General features: G+C 36.1%; 2 protein-coding genes across 4 annotated transcripts in view; one reads left to right on the top strand and one right to left on the bottom strand.

Annotated features, from left to right (window-relative positions):
• Positions 1 to 13,220, bottom strand: part of LOC131670237 (calcium uniporter protein, mitochondrial) — a 70,838-nt gene that overhangs the window by 20,182 nt on the left and 37,436 nt on the right. The gene's annotated exons all lie outside the window — the stretch shown is intronic.
• Positions 1 to 13,220, top strand: part of LOC131670236 (uncharacterized) — a 29,367-nt gene that overhangs the window by 10,594 nt on the left and 5,553 nt on the right. The window contains exon 1 of one of the 3 annotated variants that reach the window (XM_058945669.1): positions 8,396 to 8,507. The exons of the other annotated variants lie outside the window; for them this stretch is intronic. Coding sequence (XP_058801652.1) covers positions 8,503 to 8,507 — 5 coding nt within the window. The 5' untranslated portion in view covers positions 8,396 to 8,502. Of the gene's footprint in view, positions 1 to 8,395; positions 8,508 to 13,220 lie in introns of those variants that run through there. 3 annotated transcript variants of the gene reach the window in all.

The following is a 13,220-nucleotide window of genomic DNA, read 5'->3' as shown; positions in this document are numbered from 1 at the left end:
GAGGACGCTTCATCAACTATTCAGTCGGATTTCCGTAAACCTAAGAATAAAATATTTAAAGGGAAAAATAAATAACGAATGTAATTAATTTTTTGTTTCTTATTATTATTACCATTCTAGGTTCGATTGAAATTCGATTGGGTAGTCAATGGAGCCTTTTCTCATACTTATATTTCAAGACACGCTCGCATATATATCTACAATAGAGCTTATTTATCATATTAAAACGTCTTCTAGAAAGCTTTATGCTTTATGCTATTCATTTTGGAATTAATACTTTTGAAATATAAGGGGAATAATTATGCGAAGATGCCAGAATCTTCGCAGTCTTCAAGAAATTTACAATAAATATTAGAAGATCGATCGATCTATTAAGTACAGTTCAGTCTGTTTATCATTACTAACAGTCAACACAGGGATTATCGATTGCAGCTTTAGCAATGCAGATGAACTATAAATACGAGAATAATTGGAGTAGGGTTCGTTCAGTCTTTTTGAAAATAAATAATTTTTTAAAATATACAGTTTGAAATGAATTTATTATAAAGTTGAAGGTAAACTTTAAAATTTCTTAATCTACAAAAACTACCAACGTTTCCTAGAAAAAGTAAATTTACAAGTTTTCTTATAAATAGATCGATCATTCACGTATACTTATAAAACAAATCCCGGTCACCTGGTTACGCGTTACTTGTGATTATAGCAGTTTCAATTTGGACTTGCGGTTAGTTCAGTCAATTGACAAGTCAATTATATGCTCTAACTTGCTACGAAACCCCGTTTACGTAAGTGTTCGCAAGTGACTCATTTATAATGCATTTGCTTGCAAGGCGTCTTATTTCTGTATTAACCATCCAGTGGTAACTTTCCTGCTATATTTAATATATTCTCTGGCAACTCTGTTATTACTTCTTATATCGATGATAAGGGAGGAGAATGATATCAGAGTTAACATCTGTGACGACTTCAAATTTCTATACATATTTCTGGGCGCTATACATTTTTACATGATCAATATTGTAGATAGAGAATTTTCGAAGAATTGACATTGACATTTATGAAAATGACAATTCGATATTTTATCAAATATTTTGATCTGTCAAATTTAACCAAATTTATTCGCTTTAATTTGAGTAAATGGGATTGATGTTTTTTTCATCTTATTTAATTTCTTGATCGTAAATAAATTTGTAAAAGAAATTTAAGTTGCAAATTTATTATCAATGAACTATGACTGAATAAAGCTTCTCAGCTATACAGCAATTTGTAATTGAATATGTTATCGTGGGTCGAGTAAGTAAGAGCGATGTTGTAAGAGGAGATAATAATAATATGATTTCCAATTGATGGATGAGATGCAAGTAAGTTATTAAAACGAATGATCGATGTTTCATTGGTTCTACGAGTATTTTTTCATTTTTTTGACCGACAAAAGTAAAAGCTTGCCAGGTAAAGTTTGCTACTATAAGGTGATTGACTTTGCGAAGTTGATGGTTTTTGTTTAGCTGAAGGCATCGGAATAATTAATGCTCTCAAAGCAAAGCTTGTTATGCACGCACAAACAGGATGAGAAAGCTCATGCTATTATGTTTACGGACTTAATTCCTTTAGTGATACAATTTCGGTTTGATCTTCGACGAAGGGTATTGCATAATATAATAAATTTATCTAAACTAATTATTTTAATCGCTAATTATATGTGAAAATTCGTCACATAAAATTTAAACAACCTTCGCCTATTAAATTACAGTAATATATTGTCCCTTACAGACAAATTTTTTCTCTCTCGAGTCAAAGCAACATATAATTCATTTCCTGAATGAAAAACCTCATAATAATCGACGTCAGAGAACACCTGGCTCGCACACACGCACGTACACTTTGGCTAGCGTGACTACGGATGACCATCTCTTATTCATGCATTTTCACTCCGGTCTAACAAAAGAAGGCGACAACACAAGAGGGGTTTGAACATTTTCACGTTCAGTCGTCTGACGACCACCGTTGACATACCACTTGATGCTTGAATTCAGAGGGGTAGTAGTAGTTGTTTTTTGCACTGAGTAAGTTGTGTTAGTTTCATGGACGGCTATTGTTATGATTTGTGAGAACAGTTACATAGTTAGGGAAATGTGGAATGATTGGAAGTAACTTTCGCTGAGAAGAGGGTGAAAAAGGGTATGAATACAAAATTATTATTATTAGTAAATTGAAATTTATCAATAATTAATAAATTATTTATACAAGTATCTTTTAAAATTCAATGTCAGCGATTTTCCATGCGCAAAATAATCAATTTTTTAAACATGTTGCCAGTCAATACAAATCTAATTTCTAACGATAAAGACGGGGCGGTAATTATGTTGGTCGCAAACCCAAAGTAAAAATCCAAAAAAAAAAAAACAGAAAGGTAGGGATAAATTAGTGTACATGCTAACTGATGTGGGGTCTAAATTCTCTTGCAAATACCGCACACTTATTAACTTCTGTTTTACGTACGTTTGCTACATATTGTAATGTAAATCTTTTTTGGTTGTAATATCTTCGACTGTTTGCTAGCCTTTGACGGTCTACCTGTAATGGAGCGATGAAATTAAAGCGTTAGATGAAAGTGATCATGAAGGATTATTAAGTGCATGAAAATATCAATAAATGAATATTATACGCATGAAACTAACGATGCACAAAACGGAAGTTCTCTCTCTCTCTCTCTCTCTCTCTCTCTCTCTCCAAGTATTTATTATATGCTTCTACAAGTATAAATATTTTATTAATGCTACATTTTCCCTTTGAAAAAAGTAAAGCGCACTTTCGTTTGTTAGTTAGTCCAGGCGAATTTCGTTTGACAGGCATTTCCTCGTTCTCTTTTGTATGATACGCTCTCACTCGAATGCGAGCAATGAAATCACCTCCACAGCGAAAATAAAACGAACAACGTTGTTGTTGTTGTTTGAGTATCTATTGGTGAGTTGTACTTTTTTAAATTAAAAATTGTAACTTCTTTTGTGAAATGTAAAGGTCACAAGAACTTTAATTAAGAATGTCTGCATTCACTTCATCGTTTATTTCATTTTGTGTATATAATTGGCCGCAATTATATGTACGATTGCAATTCCATTTCGAAGTTAGCTGTGCAAACAAGATCAACGATTTAGTTTCAATCCCGGCTCGCGAACAATCAATAACTCATCCGCGATTTTCGTTTCTAGTGCAGCTCGCATGTATCATGCTAATAAAGTTGAAAAGAGAAATATCGCCGTAACAAAAACTCATCAGTGCGAAAGCGTTTCGAAAAATTTACGATTAAAAAACTTTCTAAATTGAAACAATGAGGTTTCACTTCACCTTCGTTTCCCCCAAAAATGCATTAACAGCTCTTTCACGAATAGTTAACAATTCAAGTGAGCAAATGGTCCTCGTTGATTCGGTAAAACGAATATAAGGCACAGTTTATTTATTTCGCTGAAGCCACTTTTTTCACTTGTTATTCGCGTTACAGATGATATCATTTTCTATATAAATGTGACGAGTATACAACTATCACCATAGGTAAGCTAAATGTGTTCGTATGTTTTGGTCTTTTTATGAAACTAATGTTTAGATGGATTTTCTTGTAATTATATGTGCGTTTGTTATTTGTACTTATAAGGCAAAATAGTTTATTGAATCAATGAATGATTATGAAATTCATTTTTACGTGAACATGGCCCATAAAATCGAGAAAAACGTTACTTTCTGAATAAGGTTATATAAAATGAAGATATAAATTTGAAATGGATCTATGTGATAAGTGGAAGGTCTATTGTCGGAAATATATGTTGAACCGCACGATTTTATTCCCCGAAACTGTCACTTTTCAAACTTAAATCTACATATAAACATTTATATGCTCTTCTTCTATATACGCATATCAAATATTCATATTCGAATAAAAATACCATTGGCAAATATGATCATTACATCTCTGCAATAAATTTCATTATTATCAATGTTAATACATTTTTAAAGATAAAAAAATTGACAACCGTCGAAAGAAAAAAAAAAATGAAATTCTCTTTAGCTTACCCTCTGCAGTAAAACCACATATATGGTCGCATACCCTGAGGATGTTGCAAGACAATGCACGATGGGGTTTCCGGTATGCAGTCCTGCATGCGATGGGATCTTCGTATGAATGGTCGAGTAACAGAGCGATTTCTAATTTAAATTAAATGTGCGAAGAAAAAGAGAATCACACGTGTATCTCGGTTCTGCTTGGAATATTACGGCCTTGACATACTCGTGTACTAAGTACACGAAAAAAACTGGTTTGGATGATTAAAATGTCTTTTTATTTTCTTACTCGTAATTTCAGCGCATGGTAATAATTTACGTAATACTGTAAGAACAACTGGATTTTCGTATCGATATTCTATAATGCTACTTTAATGGGCACACGTTGGTTATTGATTTTCAATCTGTTTTGGAAAAGCTCTATGAAGAAATATATATACGTATCCGTAATCTTTTACATAATAATATAAATTGAATTTTGTTTCAAGGTGAAAAATTTTTGAGTAAAAACTCTTATGTACAGTATAGATCTTACATCTCATACACTTTCCAGATAATAAAATGTTAATAGAACGACGCTATGACGAAGGTGCGCAAGGTAGAATTTTAAGTTTGTTGACGAAAGTTAAAATTGGTCATTGCTATGCTTGAATACCGAAAGAGAAAAAACGTTCGAGTTTTATATATTCGTGTAATTATATTATTACGTAACGTGTCCTTCGTGAGAGATTTCGAGAAGAGATATTGAATAGTTCAACAATTAAATACGTTTCGATTGTTATACTTATCATTTACGTCTAAATTATCACAATTGAATTCATAACGCTATTGTCGATACAATCTATGCAGAATAAGTAGCAACGCTACGATTTTACGTAAGTTAAAATGCAAAAAGTTAAATCAAAGTTAATGAATCTAAAGGTTATGTAACGTTAATCCCGAAAAGCATATAGGAAATCCGGTATAATCAGTTACATGTAAACTCGGAAAAGCGGTATATAAAACATCGGCATCATTATTATATTAATGCTGCTTCTTTTTTTTTTCTTCGCGTCTAATTTCACAGACAATTTCTTGGCTATATATATGTATGTCTTGTGTGTTGGGTGTTGTGTGTGTGTGTGTATGTACGTTTACAGTGAAAATCTCTATCGGAGAAAATTTGTCGGACTATTCTAGATGCGTTATTTGCTCTACATGAGGTTAAATGCTTTCTGTAGATTACTGGCACGCGATCTCACTACGAAGGTATTTACCTTCGCAGTGACAATGAAGCTGGATTTCGGACGAGTCAGTACGGCTGTATTTTGGCAAATACGTGAGTTGAATCCGTTGTTCGGATTTTACATGTTTTTTTTTTATGCTAAAGCAAACCTTGAGTCGATAATTAGAATAGTCTTGAGGAGTTTCATTGGTATTTAAATTTTAACTTACGATTTGCTGGGGTTGAACAGTAATATAAAAAATACTTTGCTCAAACAACTCACCTGTAACAAAAAAAAAATTACGATTGATTAACAGTTCTGTTATAAATTAGAATATGTTTCATAGTAATTGGTTATTTAGTTTTTAATTTGCATTAATCCTTCGTTGTCGATTATTATCATGCACAAAGATTTATTTGTCATTTTAATTTTCAAGACTGGCGGGAAGCTTACAATGCATATCATCGTGAATGATACTCATTTGTTATGATAAGGGTAATGAATGCTGTTCGTATTATCAGTTCACAAATGCACTGTTATTCCACGGCACTGTTAATGAGCATAGTCGAGCAATAACACGAATCCTGTTTCTCTTCACAAGATATCCACGCGGTCAAGCTCGTGATTGTTCCGCAAGGATATATAGCGACGACAGCGCATGACCTGCCCCTTCTCTCTTGTCTTACAGTGTCTGGTGGGCCATCGCGTACGCAGTGGGCCGAGCGGAACATAGAACCGAAGTCGCCGGGGCCTCAGCTGGTTATTGCGTGCGCGGGCGCCGCCGAAGACAGCTGCTCGCGTACACAGCTTTCTCGCGGAAAGTGAACCTTGTGTTACGAGGGTTCTTACTTGCTTCTTCCTCTTTTCCTTTTTTTCCCCGTGTTATTGGCAGTGAGTGTTACTAAGAAAAACTTCTCTGTGATAACTATTGTCTTCTTTTTCCGAAAGGTTTTGTGAAAAAAGGCGAGCACTTTTTATTGCTGTATATATTTTATTTTCGAAGGTAAAACTTCTCAAGAAATAATTGTTCAAGGCTCGGTTACGTGCTTAATATCGTACAGTTACGAACGTGAAAAAAAAAATTTATGTCAAAGCTGACTGCGTTTATGAGCAAAGGAAAATGGTTGGGAAGCAAAGTAAGCGAATTCAATTAACAAGTGAGTTTACAGCTTTCTGAAATTAGTTATTAAAACGAATATACGCACGGATTAGCTAATTGAATGACTACGTAATCGAATAATTACGACGCGTGATATATGGTTTTCGATAATTCTACTATTTAGGCCAGTGCAATCAATATTAAATAAAAAAATATAGAAACGTCATTACATGCGTCTGATTCGGTGAGTCTTGTATTATAAATTCAAACATTGCACAAGGCGTTTTACGTAAATTCAGGAATATTTTGACGAGCCGTTACGCTTTGATAAAGGCGTTAACATAAAAAAAAATAAGTCATCGAAATGGTTTCGCTCTCCCTCTGCCACAATATTGTCATAAAAAATAAGATTTATACCTGCACTTTCTACTTCGTCTACAATGATACTTGGGAAGAGCTGGAATATCGGAAGTGTCAAGCGCATCGCCTTCCGTTCTCGCGACGACCACTACGACGCACCTGTCTTTTTCCACTTGCGGAAGCGCGATCATTATCGCGCGCCGCTCGATTCATGCAAATCACGGCAGGGGCAACGAGTGAATCCATGCGGGTTCCGTTGTGTCTGCGGCTGTTTGAGGCTTGCCGCGTGCCGAGTCGCTTTTCGGTTTCGAAACGAGAGATCGGCCGTTTTAGCGAATATTAGCGAAAGTCTCGCAATGGAAATGACAATAACGTTTTATACTATAATCAATTTCGATATTAAATCAGTTCCTTTTCATGATGTTTGTTATCGAAAATACTTATTTTCTCGATAATTGCCAAACAATTACGATTATCGTCGATGAGCTTAGCAAAACTTCCGAAAGCCCGTGTCAGCAAAAGCAATTTACATCTTGCCGGCGCTTTAATCACGCCTTACTTTCTATAACAATAAACACGAACAATGCTCTTAAAATTCATAGGCTTGTTAATGTGACTGTTGGAAGCGTCAGTTTTCTTGCTGTAGCGTCGAAAACAATGTTGACGTTTCCGCTGCGTCTTTGGCATGCACGCCCCAGCATAGTCGTAATTCACGCATAGTTTGCTCGTCGATATCTATTTGTGTTTCCGGGAGAGGACAACTTCGACCGCCGCTTCATTTTCGAATTTGCGTTGGTCGGATGAAGTGCGGATAGACATTTATTGACGACAAGATATAACATTTATTAAACGAATAATGTTTATACGTAAATCGTAAAATAATTTCATTGTTACCCCCCCCTCCCCCCCTCCTCCCATCTCGTTTTCGTGATTCAATTCGAGTTCGGTCTCCGATAGTAATTGAATTACCCGCACGAGATTTCGACAGTGATATTATATACAAGAGCTTGCAAGTTGTGCAATGCTTTAGGGAAGCTGTGTATGTAGGAGTAAAACAACTTTTACGACCCTAACAAAATGCCATCGGAACTTGACGTTAACGCGCCGATAAGAACATTTACTGCTTAGAGCGGGCCGCAATTATAAGAATAATTGCGAAATTTTATCGAACTTGACAATAATTTTGAAATTTACGACGTTGTGCTTTTGTTTTTTTTTTATGTGTTACGATTTGGTATGGAAATGACGAGAACGACGAGGTACAACCACAAGGAATGTCCTCGAAACACATGAGATTACTCAATTACAAATGAATCGCGTTTGCATAATGCACTAGTTCCGAATTTCGCTTTCTCCAAGCGTACGCGTTGCAAGTGTGCGGCCTTTCAATCTTCTTCGTCACGCTTTATTACAAAAGTGTTCTTTTTTGCATAAGAGAAACTAGTAAATAATTCAAGATGTTTCTTAAAAGTACACGATTAAAAAGAACTTTAAAAGTGCTATTTTGCTCTTCGTAATGTATGGAAATGCATTTTAAAATCCCACGATCAAACAAGAACCTATCTAACACAATCTTAAACATATCCGAGAATCTGCGGGCGAGAGAAGAAGTGGTGGTAAAATTGAGTGATAGTCGGTGATAACGTTTTACGTAATGTTTTTGCTCGCACACGAACGCGTTCAGTCGAACAACAATGAGGTTGAAGATTTGAAGAATCTAATTGAGTGTTCATTCGAGAACGGATATTATTTTCTTTTGATCTTTGTACCGGAGATGATGACGAAATGCTGTAAGTTCTTTATTTCACATTAGTTTCCATTGTAATTAAATTTTATCAAATTGGTCAGGACTTCGTTTCAATCGTTATCTTGCAAACCATTTCTGCTGCTCGCAAACGTCAATACACAGATGTGCACTGTTTCCCTCACCAGTTAGTTTACTATTAATGTTATTGATTATTTATTTCCGTGTATTTATAAATTTTAGTACATTTGGATACTGGTGTACGAAAGTAATTTGAGCCTCGTGTGGACGTTTACGCCCGAGCGAAGCAAGAATCACTTTCTCGCGCATGCACCTAACTTTATTCTTCGATACAATCTGTGTAGGACGAGATTTGAAGCATGTTCGATTCCTCGAACGTGCGTAAAGCCGAGTCCCCGGGCACGGAGTGTCGAAAATATTTTTGAAAATTTTTCGAGCAAACACGATCGTATTGATTTCACAATGTTATTATTATTTCTTTGTTATTTTGTATTGTTACTTCAAGAGCTACGTTCGTTTTGAACGCCACAGAGGCACACAAGTTATCTGTACGCATTAGCTTAGTAATAGTCATGAGAGACATGCGACTATCCTTGAAAAATGCTACAATAATATTTCAAAAATCACTGCCGGACTAGACTATATTCTCTAAAGTGACTCATACTCTTTTGCGGTTCAACATTTATCACTGTCCTGTCGCGTTACGAGTACAGTAGTTTTTCACAAGAACTCGAAAAAAAAAAAAAATTGTCGCATCGGAGACCGCAACAATGAAAGCATTTACTTTGTTTGATTTTCCGACACCCAAAAAACCACGTCGCGTCAGGAAATGAAGGATTTTCAATTTCACATGTAAAAACAATGAAAATCGAATCTCGTTGTGTAAAAAAGTTCACTCTCTTGACAAAACTTTACTAAAAAGTCAATAGCGAATCCCTCATTCATAAAGCCCACGGGGAGAAAAACGAGGTCGCGATGCCCATCTCTCTCGTCGTCGTATAATCGCAGGGTACACAAGTCATGATTATACTTGGGCGGTCTTTACTTAGGTTGTTGGAAGAATCGGATCTCGATGCCAAGCGCTCGCGTCCGCTTGTGCGGAACGAATTGAAGGCTTTGTTTGTCTTATTTTTGTCGTGTCTTCGACAAAAGACAGATAATTCATGGTTGACGATTGTTTGTTCTAATTAACAGTTAAACGTGAAAATTGCAGGCACGAGAATGAAATAATTTTCTTATTCCAAGTCAACTCGTAATTTGTCGTAGATCGAAGGAAAAATAGCTTGTTCCGCGGCGAGAATAAGCGAACACTTCAAAAATTGAACGAGCCCTAGATCTTCAATATTGCGCCAAGTCTGGAAAGTCAAGGAGAGAGAATTTGCGTGTGCGCAAAGCGAAATTGAAAAAAATATATTCAACGTTGCTCTTCAAACGTCAGCTTTTGAAATATTCATTTGAGAAACCAAGTAGCAAGGAAGTTAAAAATAATTGTGTAATAAATTTTACCTTTAATCTAAGTAACATATGTACTTATAAGCTACTTCAATTGGAATTCAATCGAATTAAGGCGGTATCTCTTGCGCGAGCAAAACAAAGTTTCAGGATTGTCCAGGCGTAAAAAAAGAAAATCAATACACTCAGTGCTAGCCTTCCGTTCGTCAGGCTCTTATATTACCGTTTCCAACTGAAATACAAATTGCATTCGTTTGCTTGGTGGAGAATTAAGTGCCTCCGGTGGCACTCACTCTCCTCGTTTGCCTTAAAATTAGTTTTATATGCGCAGGCAGCCTCTGTCAAACTAAATCTCCGTCACTGCAACAAATAGCTGCCAGATAAATTAGTCACGGCCGACTTCAGTGCCGAGATGGGTTATTTATTTAATTGTTATTTAGCGCGTTTTATTAGCATTCGCAATCAATTAGCCGACCAGCCGTGAATTACTTGGAAAAATGTCAAACGGCCTAAAATAATTTCGCAACGTACATTCTCTCTAAGATTGAAACCCTCATCGATGTTCCTAAAATAAAACCCAATTATTTGGAATGAACATCCATCCCTTGAAGGTGTGGCCGCCACTAGCGAAGCGTTAAATGGCGACCAGTGCAGAGGCAGAGCCATAAACTTTTAACCCTGCCTCGCGTGCTTCTGGTTTGCCACGACGGCGACGCGTAAAGCCTTGGAAAGTGCAAGCAAACGCAAGTGCGAGCTCGAATTACGTGCGCTTACTTGTCGCACAATGGAATTGTTTAAAGGCTTGCGGGATTTGAAGCAGGTTTCGAGAGCGCCACAATTTAGAGACTTTCGTACACGTGACTGCGAAACCGCTCGACTGCACACGAGCGGCTTGCGCGAATTGCAAAGTTTTTAATTGGCTGAGCAAACATAACTTTTATATCACTTTTTCAGCTACCGTATAGGTCGATAGTTGACACTGTGTGTACATCTCCGAGATATATGCCTGGATCGCATATTGTCTTTCGCGGACATGCAATTTGCTCGGCTTTATTTTCAATAAGACAGGGCGTATATGCCGTCGTAATCGATCCACCAATAAATACCTTATTAGACAATCAACATCACCGACGATTTACTTCTGGGCGCGAGGGTATTTTCTATCTTGTCTCGCCACTCCGACCTCGCATCCTTTGTAATACGAGAAGTAGACATATAATACCAAAAATCCTTTCCTCGACATCCGTCCCATTTCCATCAACGGCTTTTAGTCGAGATTTCATTTTCCTCGCGACACGAAAGCGAAAAATGCATGTATCTTGAACGCGAAAAGAGCCAGTTCTTGAAATTTCACGTTAGAGCTTGCCTTTCGGCGCGCGAGATTGCCTTATTTCGCGGCGCGCGCGGGTAAGATTAGAAAGGAAGAGGAAAAATCTTTCGTGTGATTTTTTTTCCTATCGTGCATTGTTGTGTTTTACGAGAACGCTTACACTGCCGTTTTTCTTAATTTGCTAAGGAATACTGTAGAGATGTTATCCGTGGCTATCGGCTAACGGAGAAAACTGAACATTCGAATACCAACGCAGGAAATGGAGAATTAAGTGATTTATTTTTTTCCGCGAATGTGATTCGCAGTGTATATAGAAAGTTTGCAATTGCGAATGTGAAAAAAAAAACAAAAGTAGATTTCGTTTCAACGCAAGCAGCTCGCTCTGAGGAAAACAAACTCATTAAACATTATGAAGCGAATACACGTTAGATTTAGATAATACATTTTTTTGCTAAAGGAAATGAATATCTCAGGTGTACGATGTTTGTGTATATTTCCATATGCGATATAAAGCTCGTCAGTCGTAGGACAAATATTGATAAGAAAGTGCGTTTCTGCCGGTCCAAATATTTGTTGTTATCAAGATAAATTAGTTTATGCTAACATTACCATATCTGCTCGCGATATCATCAAGAATCATGTCCAAACTATCGTCGCATATTGGAAAATCCCATTTAACACAATGTTGTTTAAATCTCAAAAACTTTACTTTTCTTTGCTATCCCAATGATGACAAATACCCGACTCTCGTTCCAATTTCCATCCAGAAGATAACGATTCTCGCTTTATGCGGTATCAGCATCTGGCTAACGTCACAACATCTTTCAACCACAAAACCCCTTGTTCAGAATGGAGTTAACTTATACAAAAGTGAGTGCATGCTTTATATCGTATACACTCTATTTCAATTATGTATACACCTTTTGCAGGAATTTTCTAACACAGAAATGCAACGGGCTTTTGTTTTTCTTGATTACGGTGACGCCAGAAGATAAATGAAAAGTCGACGCTTTTATTGATCGAGGCTGTCTCCTATTCTTTGGAATTGTAATCACTGGCGCGTCTATATTAAGATTTACTTTAGTTTAGTACTAATTAAAATGAACAAATAGTGAATGAAATATTCAATGAAAAGCCAATTTTGAATTATAGTACTCGATGATCGCGTCGAAATTAGAAATTAATCGATGGAAATCAGTGAAATACATTGGATACTGAGTTTCCTATTTCACGGTAGTATTTTTACAATTCCTAATTAGATTAAGAGCGAAAGCTCATTGCCTAAGTGAAAAGACTGTTCGCTCGAAAACGAGCTGAAATTGCTATTCCGTTATGCATTGTCCGCAAGATTGAAAATAAGACTGAACGGTGTTTCAATTATCAATTCGTGGATTAATTTCGCATAGCATCGTTGTTTACAAGTTACAAGACGAAGTAGAAAAAACATTGATGCATTACCTCTTTTCTTTTGAAAGTAGTTGAGCGTGGAGCTAAGATAAATAGAAACAGTTATTGCAGTATTTCATTTCACTATCATCGGCAATCAAAACTTTTGAAGAATCGCTTTTGACGATATGCTCTGCAGTTTGTTACTAATTATTTTTTTATACAATGAAAAGGTTACAAGCAGTTTTTTTGATCGGGCAATCGAATTGCGAATAATGTACATTACAAGTTTTGTCGGTTCGATTTGTAGATTCCAATTGACGCGATTTAGCTACAAAATGTAAAATTTGGGAAATAAAAATTGTATTTAATTAAACGTTTTTATCCACTATTTTTTGGATCTACTCGTACGTTGAAAGTTTTAATAATTATTCATCATTGGCACTAAAATAGTCTTGTTTAAAATTTGAAATCGCGCAGTAAACACAGAATAAAGCCCACCTTCTTGCATACAATTACCGCAGTCGTGCGGAAAAGTAAGTTCGTTTTACTAATCAGTCAAACGGAGCA

The sequence above is a fragment of the Phymastichus coffea genome, unplaced genomic scaffold, assembly GCF_024137745.1.
Source record: "Phymastichus coffea isolate CEN01 unplaced genomic scaffold, Cenicafe_Pcof_1.1 PCOF00105, whole genome shotgun sequence".
Lineage (NCBI taxonomy): Eukaryota > Metazoa > Arthropoda > Insecta > Hymenoptera > Eulophidae > Phymastichus > Phymastichus coffea.
Note: the sequence above shows the minus strand (reverse complement) of the source record. Positions and strands in the feature narration are given on the sequence as shown.